This window comes from Nymphalis io, chromosome 25 (assembly GCF_905147045.1).
Source record: "Nymphalis io chromosome 25, ilAglIoxx1.1, whole genome shotgun sequence".
Lineage (NCBI taxonomy): Eukaryota > Metazoa > Arthropoda > Insecta > Lepidoptera > Nymphalidae > Nymphalis > Nymphalis io.
In genome coordinates, this window is record NC_065912.1 from 3,884,845 (window position 1) to 3,907,680 (window position 22,836).

General features: G+C 35.8%; 2 protein-coding genes across 4 annotated transcripts in view; one reads left to right on the forward strand and one right to left on the reverse strand.

Moving 5' to 3' along the window:
- The first annotated feature begins 2,721 nt into the window (after positions 1-2,721).
- On the forward strand, positions 2,722-5,718 carry LOC126778253 (protein BCCIP homolog). The gene is made up of 7 exons (XM_050501742.1): positions 2,722-2,931; positions 3,424-3,550; positions 3,626-3,753; positions 4,135-4,271; positions 4,729-4,865; positions 5,066-5,211; positions 5,539-5,718. Exons 1-7 carry the CDS (start codon positions 2,812-2,814, stop codon positions 5,608-5,610), a joined length of 867 nt encoding a protein of 288 aa, XP_050357699.1. The 5' UTR covers positions 2,722-2,811; the 3' UTR covers positions 5,611-5,718.
- A 2,318-nt stretch (positions 5,719-8,036) lies between these two features.
- The window catches only part of LOC126778074 (protein polybromo-1), a 33,632-nt gene continuing 18,832 nt past the window's right edge, over positions 8,037-22,836 (reverse strand). The window contains exons 20-33 of one of the 3 annotated variants that reach the window (XM_050501429.1): positions 22,250-22,416; positions 22,036-22,102; positions 21,565-21,670; positions 20,645-20,778; positions 12,696-12,815; positions 12,406-12,529; positions 11,698-11,889; positions 11,216-11,355; positions 10,543-10,645; positions 9,915-9,956; positions 9,337-9,565; positions 9,171-9,247; positions 8,730-8,859; positions 8,037-8,393 (exon numbers count right to left, since the gene is read on the reverse strand). In XM_050501429.1, the coding sequence (XP_050357386.1) occupies positions 8,114-8,393; positions 8,730-8,859; positions 9,171-9,247; positions 9,337-9,565; positions 9,915-9,956; positions 10,543-10,645; positions 11,216-11,355; positions 11,698-11,889; positions 12,406-12,529; positions 12,696-12,815; positions 20,645-20,778; positions 21,565-21,670; positions 22,036-22,102; positions 22,250-22,416 (1,911 nt within the window). In that variant the 3' untranslated portion in view covers positions 8,037-8,113. Of the gene's footprint in view, positions 8,394-8,729; positions 8,860-9,170; positions 9,248-9,336; positions 9,577-9,914; positions 9,957-10,541; positions 10,646-11,215; positions 11,356-11,697; positions 11,890-12,405; positions 12,530-12,695; positions 12,816-20,644; positions 20,779-21,564; positions 21,671-22,035; positions 22,103-22,249; positions 22,417-22,836 lie in introns of all 3 variants that reach the window. The other 2 variants (XM_050501431.1, XM_050501430.1) reach the window with 2 other exon arrangements.

Sequence of the window (22,836 nt, forward strand, 5' to 3'; positions counted from 1 at the left end):
TTTAAATATAAGTTCAAAGAAGGTATCAAAGATTTTGGAAAAACGATTATGTTTATAATATATTTATTATTATACATATGTTTAATCCATTTGTTGCCAGAAATAATGTCTAGCATAATATGAAATAAATATATTGTTTATAGCCTTTAGTTTCATTGTAATTAATTTTATTTTAAAAAGACCCATTCGTTTCTAATTATAAACTATGTATTACTAGGTATAAAGTTTCATATTTCTTTGCAGTTTTAGTATAAAAAACCAACAGCATACTTAGTCTATATTCTTGGCACCTCGCTTACCAACTATTACCTCTACTTATCTCCTCTTCAAAAGAAAATAAATAGGTAGATAAACAGAAAAAATACCGATGCCGATATTAAAAATAGAATTTGCAAATAGGTAGTAAATTCGGTAACTGTTTGGATTTTTTATACAATATTTTCTATATTGACAAGTGCATTTCGTTATACATAGCTAAGTGCCAATAATAACGGCTTGGTACTAAGCTACTAAAAATTAAATACCACCCGTACGCTTAACATTAGATCCTTACAAATGAAATTGGCGTTTTGTACGGGAGGAATATAAAGTCATTTTTTTTTTGTAAAATATATTTAATTAATCAAAGTATGCACCGTTGTTATCTATGCACTTTTGCCTTCTCATAGGTAGTTCATTGATCCCTTTACTAAAAAAACCATGGGGGCGAGATTCAGTAAACTCTTTGAAGGCGGCTTGGACTGCCGCATCGGAGATGATTTTTTTTTCTTGTAAGAAGTTGTCCAAATTCCGGAAAAAATTATAATCTGTTGGAGCAAGGTCCGGGGAGTACGGTGGTCGCAGACATTCCAATTGTAGCTCATCTAACTTAGTGGTTGTTTATTTTGCAGTATGTAGTTTTGCGTTGTCGTGAAGCAGCAGTGGCCTAGAGCGATTAACCAATCTCGGTTGTTTAGCAGATAGTTCTTCCTTCATGGTTTGTAGTTGTTGACAATAGATATCTGCCGTAATCGTTTGGCCAGATTTTAGAAAGCTGTAGTGAACGACACCGGTGCTAGGCCACCAAACACTCACAAGTAACTTTTTCTGAGTCAATTTTCGTTTAGGGCAGGATTTGGCTGGGTCTCCAGGGTTCAGCCATTGCAACGAGCGCTTCCGATTATCGTAGAGTATCCACATTTCGTCACAAGTGGTAGGGCTTTGTGCAAGCTCGTCTGGGTAGGTACCACCCACTCATCAGATATTCTACCGCAAAACAGCAATACTTGATATTGTTGTGTTCTGGTTTGAAGGGTGAGTGAGCCAGTGTAATTACAGGCACAAGGGACATAAAATCTTAGTTCCCAAGGTTGGTGGCGCATTGGATATGTAAGCGATGGTTGACATTTCTTACAATGCCAATGTCTAAGAGCGTTGGTGACCACTTACCATCAGGTGGCCCATATGCTCGTCCGCCTTCCTTTTCTATAAAAAAAAAAAAAAAAAAAAAACAAGTAATGATTTGATTTAAAATCCCTTCATTATTGTGTCGGTTGAGCAAAGTAACACAGCAGTCGATGCGTGTTTGCTCAATACTCAGTCTTCGGAGCACCTCTTCATTGAAGTTTTATCTGGACAGTTAAAATTTTTACTTGGTGTTTTTTATAGCCCATCTCTTCGTATCAACTATTTTGAGGATTTTGAAAACCTTCTTGAGTTGTATGTACCTACGGTAGATAATTGTATAATTATAATGGGTGACGTCAATACATGCCTCATGAAAAACGACGACCGAGCTTATCGCCTTAGAAATCTTTGTAAATACTTCCAATCTTAATATTCTTCCAACCAACGCCACTCATTTCTTTCCTAACTACTCACCTTCCGTTTTAGACTTGATGTTAGTGTCTTCCGTTGATCATGTCGTGACGCACGGCCTGTTACCTGCTGAAGCGTTTTCCTGTCACGATTGAGTTTTTCTTTCCTATAGAATTCGACCACCTAAAGATAAGCCTACGGTTGTTATGCGCCGTAGCTTTAAAAATTTTAATAACACAGACTTTCTTCGTGACTTAAACCAAATTGACTGGGATTCATTATTTAACTCCCAATTAATGGAAGATAAATTAAATATATTTAACATTTTAATACATTTAAATACATTCAGGCCTACAGATGCTAATCTTCTAGCTAAGTTCGATTCACTCAATTCATGAGGTACCCATCGTTCAAGTTTTTTTACTTTCCCGATTTGCTTCAAGTGGATTAATACAATTTTATCACTTTCTCCGAAGCCTGCAGCTATCTCTGAAGTGCTTTGTACACATCATTAATCTTTCGAGCTGTTTCTGCAGCACTGGTACCACGGTATAACTCGTAAATATACCGATATTTCATGTTTTCCATTGTGCGGTAATAAGCGACGCCAAGAAAAAAATAATGAGGAAAAAACAAATGAATGACTGTTTTCGAAACTCTAATGTACCAGCTAAATGAATTTATAAATTTGAATTTGGAATTCCTTACCAAAGAGGAGATATTTCAGATCAAAGTGGTCAGTACGACAAAATGCTAATTTCATATGTAAGGACCTAATAATTTGTTAATTTTTAACAAAAGGTATTAATAACCTGCATAAAATATGTTTAAGAATAATATATTTTTAACCTGTTCGTAAATGATAATGTCAATGTCATTATCATGTCACAAGTTTGACGGTTGTGAAAACTAAAATCTGTATTTATAATCTGTGTTCACTGTTCAATATTTAATTTGATGTTTGATCGTGTATCCTGGTGAATTTCTTGGCGGTGAAGTCAATATTTTATCAAAATGTCTAATAAAAAAAACAAGGAAATTCAAAGAGAAGACAGTGAAAGTGAAGAAGAACAAGAATCTGGCAGCGAGAGAGATTCAGACTTTGATTCTGATGGAAATTATGTTGGCGATAAGGTAAGTCAAAAATATAACCTAGATAACACATGGCGTTCGTCATAACAACATGCCGCTACAGTATATTTATAACTTTTGTATTATTTACTTTACTAAAAACATGAAATTTAGATTTATACGAATATACAAAACAAACAAGTTTAAAGTAAATCATATGTATATAATTCACAAATCTGGGTAATTTTGTTGTATAAAAAAACTTTTTGTTTTCTTGCGTATTCAATGTTTACGAAGATAATTATAACAAAGGCTCGTATAAACGATACACACACTCAATAATACTATAACGATTGCTTAGGACTATATACATTTATTAGCATTCAAAATTTAAAAATTACCCAAACTAGGTATACAATATGTGGCATATAACTATTAACTTGAGGCGCAAAAATGTTCCGCCTTTAAATACTTAGCATGCAGCCATGTTGAATTAAAAAATGTAATAATAATTAGTAAGCAAATAAATAGTATTAATAACTATATTTTCTTTAGGAATTACTAGCAGACTTTGAAGGACGAAACCCAGAAGATTGTGACTTTCATGGAATAAAACAACTTTTGAGACAACTGTTTCTTAAATCAAATGTTGATTTGGGAGCACTAGCACAGATTATTATTTGTAAGTTAATATTTTCAACGTTATATAGAAACATAGAAACAATAATTTTTTAATTGTACTTATAATTTTTTATAGCACAAAATTATATAGGCAGTGTTGTAAAACAGTGCCTAGATGATGGTCAAGATGATGATGATGATGACGATGATGGCAGTGATGGAGTCTTTGGAATGACCACCATTATAAATATTACCAAAAGAAAAGTAAGCATTTTATTATGATATTAAATTTGAAAAAGTAATTTAACATTCCATAAGAGTCCCACTGCTGAGCAAATGCCTTTCTCTTTACGGTAATTTGAAATTATTCCACATATAAGTCCAGGCGTGATTAATTGAATTACAAACATTTATATTATTAGTAGTAACTGTAATATTTTTTATAATTAATCCTTGTAATAGTTACTACTAATAATTTCTCCGGCTTAATACATAATAATGAAATATTAGTTATAATAAATTACCATATAATAGATATGAAGAGCATAAAGTGCATGATTACACAATATTATTGTACATGTTGAAATTATGGAGTAAGATAAATGGCTATTTATATATCTTAATAAAAAACTGTAATTATTTCAGGATGAAAATTGCATAAAACAAGTCAGATTATTGCTAACCACACTTGCCAATGATAATGCTGATGACCGAGTTAAAGCCCTAGTCAACAAAATACTCTCAGATGATGCAAATCATGTAGGCTTAATTATAAATGAAAGGTACATAAACTTGTTTTATTAAATATTTTATAAACTATTTATTAATATTATTCCTATAGCCTACTAGAATCAAAGAAGCAAAGATGAGCTAACCATAGATGCATGCAATTTACTAATAGCTCTATTATGTAATGCACTACAAACAGTTGATTAATATTTATTAATCAAGAACAACACTAATCCATTTAACTCTTTATATGTATAGTGGATATTGGTTGTGAAATTTTATTGAGAATCGAAATTTCTATAATGAATATATACATAATTCTATTCAATTATCGGGATATTTCCCGACCAATAATATCACATCAATTAAATTCAAAAGTGTTGGCCTTCACTTCTGTTTTTGTTGTAGTGGAAATTGTTATATCTTAAATATGGTAATAGATTTTAATGTAATTTATAAAGGCAAGATTCTTAGACATTTTTTTTTTATAAGGTGATAATTTTGTTTCAGGATTCTGAACATTCCAGCTGCCATCAGCGTACCACTCTTCTCATCACTACAGAATGAGTTAGACAAAGCATTGAAAAAGAACATGCCCTACGCATTCCAATACCTTGTATGGATTTGCAAAACATACAAAACTGGTGGTGAGTTTCATCTTTGATTACTTTTGTTAATTGTGAAGTATTTTAGAACAAATTCAAAAGAAAATATATAGTAAAAATTATTAATATATGCTAGGTTCGTGCAATAAATTCTTTAATTATATTTCAAGGAATTGTTATTATATTTTTTATTAAACCAGTTACCAAAATGAAATTATATATATGTTTGTTTCTATTTAAAGATGAGGAATCAGAGGTATTGTTTGCAAACCAAGAGGAGAAGCCCCTAGTTGAAGAGGCCTTAGCCAGTTTTGATGTGGATGTAACAGAGCAAGCAGAATTATCTCAGTGGGACTTCGATGGAGGTGCTATGACTCCTTGTAGAAAGGTATGTTTCATAAAAATTTTGCAAGAATTTTATAAAAGCCATGGTATTATAATACTTTTATTATTTGTCTCAATTTCATACATTTTATCACAGACAATTCTCTGTTAAGTTGTAATTAAATTGCATAATATTCTGCTTGAATATTTCACAAATTAGCATAATTGTTATATAAAAAAACAGTAATATGAAACTACCTGTTCATTGATTCAATCATAAAATACATACTTATATTTATAATAAAGCATCATATACATTTGAAATGAAGTGTATATTGATATATAAAAAATAAATATATTGAAATTAATAAAACCAATATTTTAATTACAGGTACTAATCTTTGAAGGCAGTAAATTCAATCAGCTAGTTAGGCTGCTGAAAGAAGAAGTGGAAAGTGCATAAGAAAATGCTTATTCAATCATAAGTTATGTTATACTATGCCATTATTACACGGGATGTAATTATATATTTATACTCTTAAGAATATTAAATTTATGCTAAGCTTAAGAACTTAGAATTTTATTTAAACATCCTATTAAATTACTTCAGTTATTGGTTATCTGTTTCTACTGGTGGTATGGCTTTGTGCAAGCTCGTCTGGGTAGGTACCACCCACTCATCAGATATTTTACCGCAAAACAGCAGTACTTGGTATTGTTGTGTTCCGGTTTGAAGGGTGAGTGAGCCAGTGTAATTACAGGCACAAGGGACATAAAATCTTAGTTCCCAAGGTTGGTGGCGCATTGGATATGTAAGCGATGGTTGACACTTCTTACAATGATAATGTCTAAGGGCGTTGGTGACCACTTACCATCAGGTGGTCCATATGCTCATCCGCCTTCCTATTCTATAAAAAAAATATATATCATCATGTTTTTTGTACTTATTTTATACACATTTTCCTCAAAATACATAATTATATATGTATTGTATCTGAATCTCTGCATCGAATTAAGGCCAAAACTTATAGATATGTTGAATCCTGGATGCAACAATGTGCTTTCAACATTTTGGATGAACAATTACGTTAGGGCATTATGTAGCAATATGAAAAGAAACAATAATTTGTTATATTATTTTTTATAATATATTTTTATTTATTATTATTAATTTATGATTTTAAAGTATGAGCTCAAATGACATAAATAGTATAATTTCAGATGACACCTCTACGAATTTTAACGATTCAACTTTTTCAAATGACAGTTTCCATAGTACATATATACCGCTCAGTTCAGCACTTAATACAACATTTACGGCTCACCCTAAGAACTTCAATGTAATTCATATAAAAGCTCAAAGCATAAGGGATGCTTTGAGCATTTATACTCTTATATCTACTACTTATATCACTATCCAGACCTCCTAAATTCATTTGATAATAAAAATATCCCTGCCATACTTATCTCTGAGATAATTCTAAAGCCTTGTTTGCCCTCCACGTCTTACTGTGCCTGGTTTTCATTTAATCCACAATGATGGTTGCTATATATCTACGCAGCAATATTCCGTTCACAATTATAAGCAAATCTTGAGCTCAATACTCAGTCTTCAGAGAACCTTTTCATTGAAGTTTTATCTGGACAGTTAAAATTTTTACTTGGTGTTTTTTATAGCCCATCTCTTCGTATCAACTATTTTGAGGATTTTGAAAATCTTCTTGAGTTGCATGTACCTACGGTAGATAATTGTATAATTATAATGGGTGACGTCAATACATGCCTCATGAAAAACGACACACGAGCTTATCGCCTTAGAAATCTTTGTAAATAGTTCCAATCTTAATATTCTTCCAACCAACGCCACTCATTTCTTTCCTAACTGCTCACCTTCTGTTTTAGACTTGATGTTAGTGTCTTCCGTTGATCATGTCGTGACGCACGGCCTGTTACCTGCTGAAGCGTTTTCCTGTCACGATTGAGTTTTTCTTTCCTACAGAATTCGACCACCTAAAGATAAGCCTACGGTTGTTATGCGCCGTAGCTTTAAAAGCTTTAAAAAAAAATCTTGATTTCTCCAATTTGGAGTACCGCAAGGTAGCGTTCTCTCACCGTTGCTATTTTCTATCTTGATTAATTGTCTCATCAGTTCTTTCCTGTTATTATCATCTTTATGCCGATGATCTACAGTTATACGTAACTACGCCAATTAACAACCTCGCTAATGCTATCCAAACATTAAATTCCGAAGTCGAAAAAATTGTAGTATGGTGTCATTCATATGGACTTTTAATAAATCCGAGCAAATCGCAGGCTGCTAATATAGGCAGCTCCCAGCAAAGGCACAAAATTAATCAATCCCGAATCCCTCCCATCCTTACAAGACAATAAATTGCTAATCCCTCTGAGTTGCACTAAAATATACAGCAATTCCTTTACGGTTAAAGCAGTCAAACTATGGAATTCCCTGCCCGATAAATTCATCAAGCTGAATCCGTACATATTTTAAGAGTCGTTTGCATAATTATTATCTATCAATATAACTATAGCATGTTGTATTATTATATGTATATGGTTATTTATTTCTTATATAAGTTTATATGTATGTATAAGTGTATATGTATATATATATATATGTATGTAGGTTCGTATATTACATATTTGTATTAAGCTCAATAAATTTTAAGTATAAGTTGTTCGCACACTATGCCCGATGAATGATCCTGGCAAATATATATATATAAATATTTCTCTTTACAGAGGTTGCCTGGAAGAGATCACCATAAGTGATAAAGCCACCTTTGCATACTATATGTACTACTTGCTATTATATGTTACTAAATGTTTGTAAAGTGTGTGCAATAAAGGATTAATAACTAAATAAATAAATTTCATTAATAAAAAGTTTTTATTTAAATCGTCAATACATGATTTTTAAACTAAATATTTTATATTACTTTATATTATCAGTAGCTCTTATATATAGATAACGCATCTCTCATCATAAAATCTCGGAGTGCACACAGTCCTTTCAGTATCTTTGTATTTTGATCCATTTTCTGTACATCAGTTTCAGAGAGATTTTTATCCTGTTGTAAGTAACCGTTGACTGCCTCCTCGGTGATCCAGTGAGAAGGTAGCTTCTGCATATTGAAGTGAGACGGGTCCGGGTTGGCCGGCATCGGTGTGAGGGATTTCTCCCACGGCGTAATATACTTCTGCTCTGAATGAAGACCTTCGATATATCTGGAAATATTGTGATTGTTTCTATTTAGTAACTAATTAAATGTGAATATTTCAATTATAATAATAATAGTTCATTGTAATTTCGTTTAATACGCATCCGTCAATATCATCAACACTCAGCGTCTCAACGAACCATACGGTGTCAGGAAGGCTAGGCTAGTAGCATCGGGCAGAGTATGTCAATGCTCTATAGCAAATTTTAACCAGTATTTAAACCGCCACTATCTAAAACATGACGACCCTTGCGAGTCCGTAGGTACGCCGGCAGACGGGTCGTACAAAGCCATATAGAGCTCAGGATTCAGTGATACGAGGGGTGGGGGAGGTGGCGCTCACCGTATGTAGGCCTCGGAGTGCGTGACGCGCTGCGCGCGCGGCGGCGCGTGCACGAAGAGCGGCTCGAGGCCGGGCCGCGCCGCCTCGCCCGCGCCCGGCGACGGCGTGTTGCGCGCCATCGGGGACATGCCTGCCGCGACACACGTTACTACTACACTCTCGCTCAAGTCTTTGATTCATTATTCGTTGATCGAACGAGCCGTTTACGTCAATACGGTACGGTCCTAAACAATTTACCTGTGACCGTCGGTCGGTTCGGTATATAAATACGATTGCATCGATCAAATATTTGAAGACATTTTCTTGTTTTTGATATCTTAGATTTTTATATAAACTGATTAATAATATGTTCCTATTTCTACTCGAGTTGTAATAAATACTTTAATTAAAAATATTTTTATTTCTACATTATTACTATTCAAATTAAAAAACTAAGTTTACCTCCTGGAGACATCAGGCCGCTACGGAAAGTAGTCGAGTATACCTTCGGCGGTTTCTTAGAAGAGAGAACGTAATTTCTGAAAATATAATCCTTATTATTATTTCAGGTCATAGGAAATGTCTATTCGATTATTAAGATTTGAACGTAAAAACAAACGAAACTAACCGAGAGCGTTCGTGCACCGCCATCATCCGTCCGTTGCCTTTGTTAACGTGCAGGTCGCGCACGTGCCTCAGCAGTCGCGGCAGGTTGGGGAAAGGCGCCTGTCCCTTCCTCACCCGCGCGCAATTACGCCACAGACACGGGTACTCGTTGCCGCTGCCGCTTCCGCTCCCGCTCCCGCTGCCACTGGCGCTGGAGCCGCCTGAGCGGTAGTGTTGCTGAACGTGACCCGCTGCCGTAGCGCATGTAAGAAAAATGTACTATTAATGCTTATATTTATATAAACACATAAGAATTTCAATACACTCATATTATATAGACAGTACAATTAATGAGTACTATTAAACAATCGATTAATAAAAAAATATAATTGTTTTAAATATTAAAATTTGTTTGATAAAATATATATATAAACCAGAACAGCGATACTAATACGAAATACAATATTGATTTTTCCAAACAATAAATCTCATAACGTCTTCTTTCTTAAAATGAAAAGCAATTGCCTAAACTTTAATTATTTACCTCAAATTGTTTTATAACTATAATTGCGCTCACGTGAGTTCTATTCGTATACTTACGTTCTAACTTAGTCTTCTTAGTTTCGATAAACGTTCCAATCACTAGCAGCGTTTAAAACAAAACATCTTTTTAAAATATTACACAGTACAGTAACAGCCTGTTAATGTTCCACAGCTGGGCTAAGGCCTCCTCTCCCTTTTGAGAAGGTTTGGAGCTTATTCCACCACGCTGCTTCAATGAGGATTGGTAGAATACAATGAAATTAGGTGGCAGAATTTCAATGAAATTAGACACATGCAGGTTTCCTCACGATGTTTTCCTTCATCGTCAAGCACAAGATGAATTATAAACACAAATTAAGCACATGAGCATTCAGTGGTGCTTGACCGGGTTTGAACCCACGATCATCGGTTAAGATTCACGCGTTCTCACCACTAGGCCATCTCGGCCTCAAAAAATATTATAGAGTATGGTATATTATTGCGATAAAAAAAAAACATTTGTCGTCGCTAAATATGTCATATTTGGCCTATTTTTTGTACAATTTGCCTCTAGTTTTACATACTTACTAATATTATAAATGCGCAAGTGAGTTTATCCTTCATTATGGAACTGATGTATATATTATATCGTCAGCGTTGTTCAATTTTTGTGTCTTAGTTATAATATAAAGCTGTAAATACATACTGTTACCACCGTCTCCTATACAATGCTCCATACAATCGGCGAGGTCTTCGAACTGATAATCGCACGTGTCCCACGCACACTCATACGTCATTTCCATTGGTATCTGGATCATAAAACCATCGTTATTAATATCATTTATGTTATTATACGTATAATTCAACAATGAACTTTCAATCTTTGTATGATTCGTATAGCCTATTCCAATGGTATAAGGAGTAGAGATAAAAAAAATTTGCTGAGCTATATTATGTACTATAAACTATTCCTGAGTAATATATCACTATTCCAATTAACTCCTTAAATATATATTATTTTAACTTCTAAAATTCTGATAACAAGTTCGCCGACATTCAAAACGGCATTTTCACGAATCCATAACGTCTAAGCTTATTTAAAAGATCGACCAATGGTGTAACGTTAATTCAAGGTCAAAGTTGTTTACTGCCCTTGACATTATAAGCGTGTATATATATATATATATATATATATATATATATATACATATTGTATGCGTATTTTTATAAGTGCGTGTGTATATATACATATTGTGTGCGTATTTTTATAAGTGTGTGTGGGTGTGTGTGGGTGTGTGTGGGTGTGTGTGGGTGTGTGTGGGTGTGTGTGTGTGTGTGTGTGTGTGTGTGTGTGTGTGTGTGTATGCATGTGTACGCACGTGCTGCGACAGCTCGCGCATCTCCTCGGCGAGGCGCGCGGCGGTCTCCTCGTTGCAGCGCGCGGCGCGCTCCTCCCAGCTCTGCTTGGTGGAGGCGGGCAGCGAGCGCCACTCGTTGCCCACGATGCGGGAGATCTCGCCTGCGAGAGAAACGAGACTATAGTGGACTATACTACTATACAGGCCTCGCAGAAATGGCGACTGCCTGACCTGTATTGTTGAAGTATTATATTGCCTTGACGATAAAGTACTATTACTATTTATGTATATATTAGAATCGCCCGCGTATTTAATATGTAATGCATAAAAGTATATACTATAAGACTGCTTAGACTCCTGGCTGCTACTGTGAATTACTTGACGGAAAAACTTATTATCTTTTTATTGCCCCACCCCGGGTTTAACACAGACCTCAGGATCTGTAACCTAATGAGCTAGCCGCCACAGTCCTCATCAACTATTATATCAAAAAGTTCGCTTACCAAATGTTGACTCTGGATTATTCGCCACAATCGCTTTTCGTACTTCGCTCGAATAGAGAATGTATCCGGTGACGATCTTCTGTTTCTGTTCCTTCTTCTTCTTGCTGCTGGCTGGTGTCGCAGTCGTCTGGCTGCTCGATCGCTCCTGACTGGACGGCGTCATTGACGGATTGTACGGATTGCTGTTACCACCTACGAGATCATGTATAAAATAAACTTATACAATAAATATCGAAAACTAACTGTCTAATGAAATAGGTAAATGGCCATTTTACTACGCATTAATTTAGTTCTAAGCATTTTCTGTACTATTGTCTTTTGGTGTATAATAAAGTATAAATAAATTTAATACATAAATAATTTTCATACGAACAATTCCCTATTCAGATAGAGTTCTCGGAAATAGGAGGACAAACATATAAGCTTTAATGTTTATAGTATTAGTAAATTAAAAAATACTTTATTCCGCATGTCCTATATTAATATAACAAAATATTGTCCTAATATTAATATCCAGTTACAAATAATAATAACAAAAAGTTTTAAGATTAATGAATACAACATAGTAATAGGTATTCAATCAATAACAATATTTTAAAATAATCGACTAAAAATATTAAATATTAAAATTGACAGTTACGAAACATTATATAAGCTTCTAAATTTAAGTTAATTGATTAAAAATAAGTATTATCACAAATACTTTACCAATAGACAGCGGAGTGGCCGGCGACGCCAGTGACGAGTCGTCGAGAGAATTTTCCAGAATCATTTCAACATCTTGGCTACCGATTGTGGTGTTGATGAGATTTGTGAACTGTGGCTTGCCATCCTGAAATATATTTTGCACAAAAATATGATTGTCTTATCGAGAGATAATAGAACAGAATTCAAATTTTATGAATGCTAAAAAAACTGATGAAGAGGTTTTATTTAAAGTATTAGGTTTAAAGCTACTATATAATCGCGTATACGTTCATATATATTATAAAACATACCATCGAGTCCGCGTTAACGTTAGGGTTGAACGGCTTCTGGGCGAAGGCGCTGGACGACGTCTGCACGTCCTGAGCCGAGGCGAGAGCTGGCGGACCAAGTTGCTTGGGGAAGTAGTATATCTAAAAGCATAAATTTTTATGTTAATACGAAGAAATGTAGTGCAAAAGGCATTTACTATTATATAAACATATAATTATTATAGGTGATATTGCTAATTATAAACTACATACAATTAAAAGAAAACCAATAAATAAATACAGTATGAAATATACAAAAACTAGTACCGTTAAAAAAATTTTTATGTAATAGGTAGGCAGATGGGGAATTCGCCAGCTGATGTTAAGTGATCACCACCCATAAACATTGGCATTACTGGTGGTAGGGCTTTGTGCAAGCTCGTCTGGGTAGGTACCACCCACTCACCAGATATTCTACCGCAAAACAGCAATACTTGATATTGTTGTGTTCCGGTTTGAAGGGTGAGTGAGCCAGTGTAATTACAGGCACAAGGGACATAAAATCTTAGTTCCCAAGGTTGGTGGCGCATTGGCTATAAGCGATGGTTGACATTTCTTACAATGCCAATGTCTAAGGGCGTTTGGTGACCACTTACCATCAGGTGGCCCATATGCTCGTCCACCTTCCTATTCATAAAAAAAATTTTATATAATATATATATTAAAAAAAAAATGGCAATGTAAGGAGTATTAACTATTCCTCATATTGCCAATGCGCCACTAAGCTTGGGAACGAAGATATTATTTTCCTTGTACCTGTAGTTACACTGACTCACTCTTCCTTCACAATGTATGTTTAAAGTATAGGAAAAATATAATAGGAGTATAGGAAATATTACGTAAAACGAGATAAAAATACGATCTAAATTTGCAATTTAATCTAAATCTTGATTTTTTGAGTACGGTACGGTCTGTCGACTAGTAAACAGCTGTGTGTAATCGCTAAGTAAATAATTATTCTATAACAGTGTAGAAGTCGATAATCGGGAGTGAACTTTTGAAAATAGTTAAAGTTTGTGTTAATGACAATAATTTATGTGTTAAAATTGAATTATACAAATTAAAACTACAAATTTCAAATTTATTTGTTAAGTTGCAATAACAGTGTGCAGTGTTTGAAGTGAACGCGTAAGCGACGCGTATTTCCCGGCGCTTATGACCTTTTAATCGCTGGCTTGACTGCAATTCAACTATCGGTCTGTTAAGCAAAGTTACTCTTAGCTTTTTTCTACCTACATTTTTGTGATAATAATATATAAGCAAAATGGATTGTAAACATTGTTCGGAGATTGTAAGACCAGAAGAAATGATTAGATGTACGGCTTGTCAAAGTACGTATCATTACTCATGTGTTGGTATAAATGAAAGCGATTTTAAAAATATTCTGCCTATGAATAAAGCTAAATGGAAACGTCCAGTTTGTAAAATATCTAAGAAAACTGCCAATAACATAAGTCCAAAATTAAATACGATCTCTGATAAAATAAATACTAATCAAGCCCAAATCATAGATGTAAAATCGTTGATTGCACATTTTGATGACCGTTTCAACAGTTTGCATTCGACAATGGAGTCATTCAAATCTTTCATTACTGATGAATTTAAAAAGCTCTCAGAATCTGTTACTTTTTGGTCTACAAAAATTAATACGATCGAGTCTTCCATTAATTCTGTTGTAGATCGAATGAATGATCTAGATAAGGAAGTTACTAAAATAGACAATTTTGGAACAGAACTCACAGAGTTGAAACTTAAGTTTAGAGAATTATCGGAAAATACTAAGAGAAATGAACAGTGGGTGCGTCGCTCTAACATTCAAATAAATGGGATTCCACAAAATAAGGGAGAAAACTTAGTCCATGTTATTAAAACCCTTGCTGAAAAAAGTGGTTACCCCATAAATTTTAATATGATTTTGTAACAAGGCTAGCGGTAAGGAATGACTCGTCTGAAAATAAATCACGTCCCATTATTTTAAAAATGCACGTTACAAAAAGGATGATTTTCTTTCATCGTTAAGGAAGTTAAAGTATCTGAAGGCATGTGACATTGGTTTTTCAGGCAGGAATAATCCTGTTTACATAAATGACCACCTGTCCACTTACAACAAGGCTCTTTTGAATGAAGCACGACGTAAATGCAAAGAGAAAGGTTACTTATTCTGCTGGGTTCAAAATTGCACTGTTATGGTTCGTAAGACCAACAACTCACCAGTTATTCACAATACTTTCCAGGAGTGTTTAAACAAAATTTTATAAGCGTCATTAATTTGTTGGTTTATTATATTAAAGTATGTTACTTTGTTCAGTTTTTTAAGAAGTTTTTTTGTAGTTTCATATTTTTACTTTTTATAGTTAATATTTTAATTATATTTTTTAAGAAAATTAGGCTGATATGGTATTGTTTTATGGACTTAAAGGTATGTTATAATTCTTATCTGGCATCTAGGTGCAATGAAAAGTTGTATCTCTTTAATATTATTACTCACAATAATTATAATCTAAATTATATATTACTATGTACTTAAATTTTTATTACCAAAATGTTAGAGGATTGCGCACTAAAACTTTACAGTTCTATTATAATTTGTTAAATTCCAATTATGACGTAATTTGTCTAAGTGAGACTTGGTTACTTCCTAATATCTTTGATGAAGAACTCTTCGATTCACGCTATAGCGTGTACCGAAATGATCGTGACTATGAACTTCTAGGGGTAAGTAAGGGTGGTGGTACACTTATAGCAGTACGTCGTGGCATCTATGTCGACATGCAAAACTCGAGGACACCATTGTCTCTTCCAGGTACTGATATAACTTTAGTTAATATAGTGGTCGGACATGGTTCAAGTAAACAAAAAGTACGGCTTTTCTGTTGTTATTTCCTTCAAAATCATCACCAGTGCGATTCTGAAGCCACAGTTTTTGTGTTCTTATCAGATTTAAGTTTAAATAACCCTTTCGATAAATATATTGTTGTAGGAGACTTCAACATAGGAGATATTGTATGGTCACATAACTCTGAAAATACACTAGCTATCCAAAACCCATCCGAAAATGATTTAGTTATGCAACTATTTGCTTTTTTGCTTCTCTGGCTGGTGTCAGTATAATGGGATTTTTAATGGTAATAATAGACTATTGGATCTCGTTCTGTCTAACTGTAGTTGTTTGGTCGAAAGAGCTACACCATTATCTTTGCCTGAAGACGCTCATCATCCGACTTTTTCTGTGTTGATGGATATTATGTTGAATGATTCTAATTTACGTTATGCTCCTTGAATTGTTCGTCGCTTTCATGTTGCTAACTACAACGCAATTAACAAATAATAATATTGTAGATCGCTTTGTACCAGCTAAAACAGTATACGATATCAATAAATATCCTGTATGGTTTAATGAGTGTTTAATTAAATTGATTAAAAAGAAATTACAAGTACATAAACGATGGAAAATTTATGGTCATATTAGTGACTATGACAAATTTGCTGACCTTCGACACAGAACTAAATTAATGGAAAGAAAGTGTTATGATGTCTTTATCGCTAGGACTGAAGATAATATTCATCACAGTTCCCGGAAATTTTGTTCTTTTATAAAATCAAAGAAAGGTAGTAATTACATACCTGACACCATGTTTCATGATAATACTGTTGGCTCCGACGGTCCTTCCATCTCTAATCTATTTAGCAACTTCTTTAAATCAGTTTTTGAAGTAAATGTTGCGAATCAACCCGATATTGATACTTTAAACAAGCATGGTATTCAGTCCTTAATTAGTACTATTAATGTATCACGCCGTACCGTTGAAAGATATCTCTCAAAACTCGACTCATCTAAAGGCAGTGGCCCTGATGGATTACCTCCTATGTTTTTAAAACGATGCAGTAAACCTTTATCAATTCCTTTACATCTAGTTTTTAACAAATCCATATATTCGGGCATAATACCACCAGTTTGGAAAAAATCCCTTATTGTTCCCATTTTTAAAAATTATCGTGGAATTTCAATGTTGTCAATCATACCTAAATTATTTGAGAAGATTATTTACGATACTTTTTTTCCTTTAATAAAACCTCTGCTCGTTAGCCAACAACATGGATTCGTGAATAAAAGATCAGTTGAGTCTAATCTAATGAGTTTCTCGATGTTATTCTTTTAGCTATGGAGAGAGGACATCAAGTAGACGCTGTGTATAATGATTACTCAAAAGCATTTGATAAAATTCCACATTCGTTATTAATTAAAAAACTTGAATATATTGGTGTACACGGTGATTTGCTAAGATGGATAACATCATATCTCCGTGACAGAACTCAAGCAGTTGCTGTCAAAGGACACATATCTAGTTTTGTCCCAATAACATCTGGGGTTCCTCAGGGCTCTCACCTCGGTAACCTATTTTTTAACATTTTCATTAATGATATGCTGAAAAATTTTCATAATCCTAACATACTTCTATATGCCGATGATACAAAACTATTTAAAATCATAAAAAAAAGTGATGACTGCTCAAATTTGCAATATGATTTAGATATTTTAGTGCAATATTGTTCATCTAATGGCCTACATCTTAATTTTGATAAGTGTTATATAATAACATTTTCTAGAAAAAAAAATCCAATTTTATTTGATTACACAATTTCCAACCATTTAGTTAAGAGGGTAACCGAGGTTAGGGGAGCCTAGGAGTGCTTCTAGATTCTAATTTATTATTTGACAGATATGTGAATAAAATTATCGCAAAAGCTTACAGTATGTTGGGTTTCATATTTCGCCAGGGAAGAGACTTTAAAAATATCAATACATTTAATGCTTAATACTATGCGTCAGTCCCTTGGAAGGAACGTTGCTTCAGTGGGAATGACCCGACAGCTAGTGCCGCTGCTGTTGCTGATGAGATCATGTTAGGAATGGAATACTACATTCCTAGCTCAGATCTCATCAATAGGGGTACGCGTAACCGTTGATTCACTCGTGAATGTGCCGACGCTGTATCATCTAAGCAGGCGGCATATCGCGCATGGATCAACGGCTGCATTAGCGGGGCATCTAACATTGACTCACTGAAAGCAAACTACAATAAAAATTCCAAGTCCTGTAGGAAGGCATACACGAGAGCGGATGCACAGCGCATTGTACAGATTGGTCATGACCTTATTTCGCATCCTAGGGGCTCCCGTAGCTTCTGGCGTCTGACCAAGTCTGTGCAAAACAATTTCTGCCAACCTTCACTGCCACCGCTCAGAAATCCGGACGGATCGCTAGCTCACAGTCCGCAGGAGAAAGCCGACCTCCTGGATAAACTCTTTGCCGACAACTCTGTGATCGATGATTGTAGTGCGCAGCCACCAACAATACGTTCATGTGGCCACACGATGCCTGACATCAAAATCAGGCAACGTGATGTGCGTGCGAAGCTGCAATCACTTGATATACGGAAAGCTAGCGGTCCTGATGGAATACCAGCCATTGTGCTGAAGAAGTGCGCGGCGGAGCTGTCTCCTGTGTTAACGCGCCTGTTCCAACTTTCTCTCTCTTCGGGATGTGTGCCGGAGGCTTGGAGAAGAGCTAATGTGCAAGCGGTTCCCAAAAAAGGGGATCGGTCTGACCCGGCAAATTATCGACCAATAGCTATCACCTCAGTACTTTGTAAGGTGATGGAACGGATTCTAAACAACCAACTGATCCATTACCTAGAAGATCACTGTCTAATTAATGATCGTCAGTACGGGTTTCGACCAAAACGGTCCACAGGTGATCTTCTAGCGTACGTAACACAACTCTGGGGTGAAGCTATCGACAAGCATGGAGATTCGTTGGCTGTCAGCCTCGATATCTCCAAGGCTTTCGACAGGGTCTGGCACAGAAGTCTTCTCTCCAAGCTACCGGCATATGGTCTGCCTGCTCAGCTATGCACCTGGATTGCCAGCTTCCTACACAAGCGTAGCCTTCGTGTTTTAGTAGATGGTTGCGCTTCACAATTCTATGTAGTGAATGCTGGGGTCCCCCAGGGATCTGTGCTATCTCTCACACTCTTTCTTTTGCATATCAATGATGTGCTCTCCCTTGGGAACATACATTGCTATGCAGATGATAGTACAGTGCATGGTGGATACCACGGACGCGCAGTGGCTGGGCGGGCGGAAACTGAGGAGAGGCGAGAGAATCTTGTCATTGAACTCGATAAGACGTTAGAACTCATCGCCAAACGGGGTTCTAATAATCTTGTTGAGTTTAATGCCAAGAAAACACAGGTATGCGCTCTCACAGCGAAAAAGTCGCCATTTTACCCTCATCCCTCCCTCTGTGGCACACCGTTGATGATACAAAGCAAAATCGCCATGCTGGGGATGGACGTTCGCTGCGACCTTAGTCCAAGGGATTACATCGAGGCTTTTATAAAAACAGCTTCACGGAAACTCGGAGTTCTGAACAAGGTGCGGCGTTTTTTCACGCCACAACAACTGTGCCTGTTATACAAAACACAGGTACGGTCTTGCGTTGAATATTGCTCGCACCTTTGGGATGGCTCCGCTAAGTACCTACTGGAGGCCTTGGACCGGTTGCAGCGACGTGCAGTACGCATTATTGGCGACGTAAAGGTCACAAACACCCTTGAACCTTTACAATTGCGTCGCGAGATAGCAGCACTGAGCGCTTTCTATCGATTGTATAACGGCGAGTGCTCTGAGGAATTATTCTCTCTAATTCTTGCTTCCCACTTCCTTCTTAAGTCCACGCGAGCTGGTTCTCGATGTCACCGCCTAACTGTGACATCAATTCCATCGCGCACAAAGAAATTTGGCAACTCCTTTTTTTGTCGCACTACCAAAAAATGGAATTCCTTACCAGCTCACGTGTTCCCCTCCTCTTACAACCCGGGTTCCTTCAAACGAGGCGTGAAGAGGCATCTTGCGGGCCGGCAAGGCGGGGACGGCTAGTACAGAACATTCTTCCCGACTGTACTGGCCGTCGTCGCGTTTGGACTCTACTACCACTTACCATCAGGTGGAGTAGAGTCATTTGCCATCCCGGGGCATTTAAAAAAAAAAAAAAGAATGTATAGCATACATGATAGAGAATGAACGAATTGCTAAGAGCATCCCACACATTTAGCACAATTGCGGAGTCCATTATTCAGTACAACCAGAATCATAGACAATAAGACACGGTAATCGTTTTTTTTATATATATGTCAATATTAATAATATAATATGTGAATATTATGGAACAGTTGGAATATAATAATTACGAATATCAATTATAATAATATTCTAATCTAATACCTATTATATAAATAATTAATTAAAATGTGATTAAACATAAGTCATAAACTACTACATTACTACTATTTGTGTTAGAAATAAAATAGTCGAATAAACTAGTTCGATTCAAAATTGGAAACTATTCCAATTGATAACTACATCAAACTTTCTCACATTGTCAGCGAAGCAATGGCTTCTGAATCAAAAATACTATACAACTATTCTACTACTGCTACTTGTACTTTTATTATGTCTTTTAATTACTTATAAAATAACTACATAAATAAATGTCACAATGTTTAATCTAAAATATACATATTTAATAAAATACGCTAAAATAACGCTACTCTAATATAGATATCTTTAAGGAAAATTTATTTAAGTTCTTAGAAGCCTTAAATAACTGTGATTGTGATTAATATTCCTATATTTTTATTTGTTCTGCTTTTAAAATTACATTTTAAATACTTTTCATATATTTTAATTAATTGTTAAATAACTTGTTACTGTTAGGTTCACTTCATGTTTGAATGTAAAAGTGGAAACTTTGTTGGCTTATGTGAGACCTATTTTGTTACCAAGTGTTTGTGTGTTGTGTTATGCTGCATGTTTCCCAAATAAATAAATAAATAAATAAAATCAAAAATGCAATTGTATTTCTTAACCTCGTCCACAGTGACGTCCTTCGTGTGCTCAAACTTCCGCAGACCGGACTTGAGTTTTCTCGCGATGCGATTGGACTCGTCGTACACGGACTCGCAAACGTATACATCGTTCTCCGATATCTCGGTGGGCCGACCTGTTTACACATAAATAATAATCTTATATATGATACCGTAACCGTAACAGCCTGTGAATGTTCCACTGCAGGGCTAAAGGCCTCCTCTCCTCTTTTTGAGGAGAAGGTTTGGAGCTTATTCCACCACACTGCTCTAATGCGGGTTGGTGGAATACACATGTGGCACATTTTCAGTGAAATTAGACACATGCAGGTTTCCTCACGATGTTTTCCTTCACCGTCAAGCACGAGATGAATTATAATCACAATTTAGCACATGAAAATTCAGTGATGCTTCCCGGGTTTGAACCCATGATCATCGGTGAAGATTCACGCGTTCTTACCACTGGGCCATCTCGGCTCTCTATATATATGATAAACAATGAGCAATTTAGTATATAACATACTATGTGTTCATTATAGGGACATAAGATAAATATGGAAACATATTGGACATCTTTTACCGTTTCTTCTCGATTCAAGATATTTTTTGGGCAAACATAATAAAATTTTGTATTTTTGTGAAAGCAGTAAATTTGACACGGGTTAGTCCGACATGTCCATAATAATACATGCAAAGCACATTGATTGGGCCAAATATTATCCAATGTATCTGTTTATGAGCATATTGTGCCTCGTTAGCGGTATAAGTAGCTATGTAATTTGTGGGATTAAAAAGAACTACTCAAAAATGTTTCGAACTACAAGTATCACAAATTCGATCGTTTCTCGAATTACCACGAGCTAGCAGTATTTACACCTGCGACCGAATTTAGTTTCTGAGAATATTGTTTATGTACAACTTACATTTGAGATAGTCGTCATAGTCGAGAACTGCACACTTTCCAACAATACCAACAAGGGGGCTTGTATCGTGCATGGTGGTCAGGAGCACTTCTTGCTTGTAGAATGGCTGGAAAATTGAAAAATTACAAAAATTTTTTTTATAGAATAGGAAGGCGGACGAGCATATGGGCCACCTGATAGTAAGTGGTCACCAACGCCCATAGACATTGGCATTGTATGAAATGTTAATCATCGCTTACATCGCCAATGCACCACCAACCTTGGGAACTAAGATGTTATGGCCCTTATGCCTGTAATTACACTGGCTCACTGACCCTTCAAACCGGAACACAACAATACCAAATACTGCTGTTTTGCGGTAGAATATCTGATGAGTGGGTGGTACCTACCCAGACGAGCTTGCACAAAGCTGTACCACCAGTGAAACATTATTATTAGTTTAGAAATAAAATTTTGATAATGAAATCTTACCTTGCTAATAATGTTCGATACTTCGGAGGGAAAGATCAAAAACGGTCCGCGGAAGTAACATTTGTTGCTGAAATTAAAATGATAAAGTTTATTCAGAGATAAATCTTCCTTGTGTATAAGTATATATTTTTAATAACTAATAACCCCTGTAATGAGTCTAACCATAAGTCTATTAACAATATTCTCCATTGGTCACTGTGTGTCCAGTACTCACTCGCCCGTCTCCCAGATGGTGTCGACCTGCGCGATGAGCTGCTTCCCGCCGTCGGTGACGACGTACACGTAGTCGCCCGTCTTGATGACCCCGGAGCACACGGTGTTGTACTGCTCGTAGTACGTGTTCTCGTCGTCTGTGCCCAGCGGATTGTACATCACCACGTCCTGCAAAGACAGACCCATGAATAAGCTTTGTACTTGAAAACAACACTTGAGCCAGGGAATTACAGATTTGAGCGTCACGGTAGCATGCGAAAGCGATCCCGTATCGAATAGCGATAAGACGGAAAGGGTACCGCTGGTTTTTTAGTGGGTGGTTTAGCCCGGCGAGCCCCACAGACAAACCCCCACCCCCAACCCACTGTACCCGTGGGTAAACGCGTAAAGCGTTTTTCCAGCGATAAAGAAAAGGAATTACAGACAGTGGTTAACGGAAAACTGGGATGGGATGTTAAACACTTTTTTTATATTGTACTAGTGTTCGCCCGCGCCCTTTACCTAACGTGTTGGCTAACATGCTGGTTGTTATAAAAAAGTACCCCTCGGTGCTTCCTCGTAGTTCAAGCTTTGCCTATTATGAGCGAT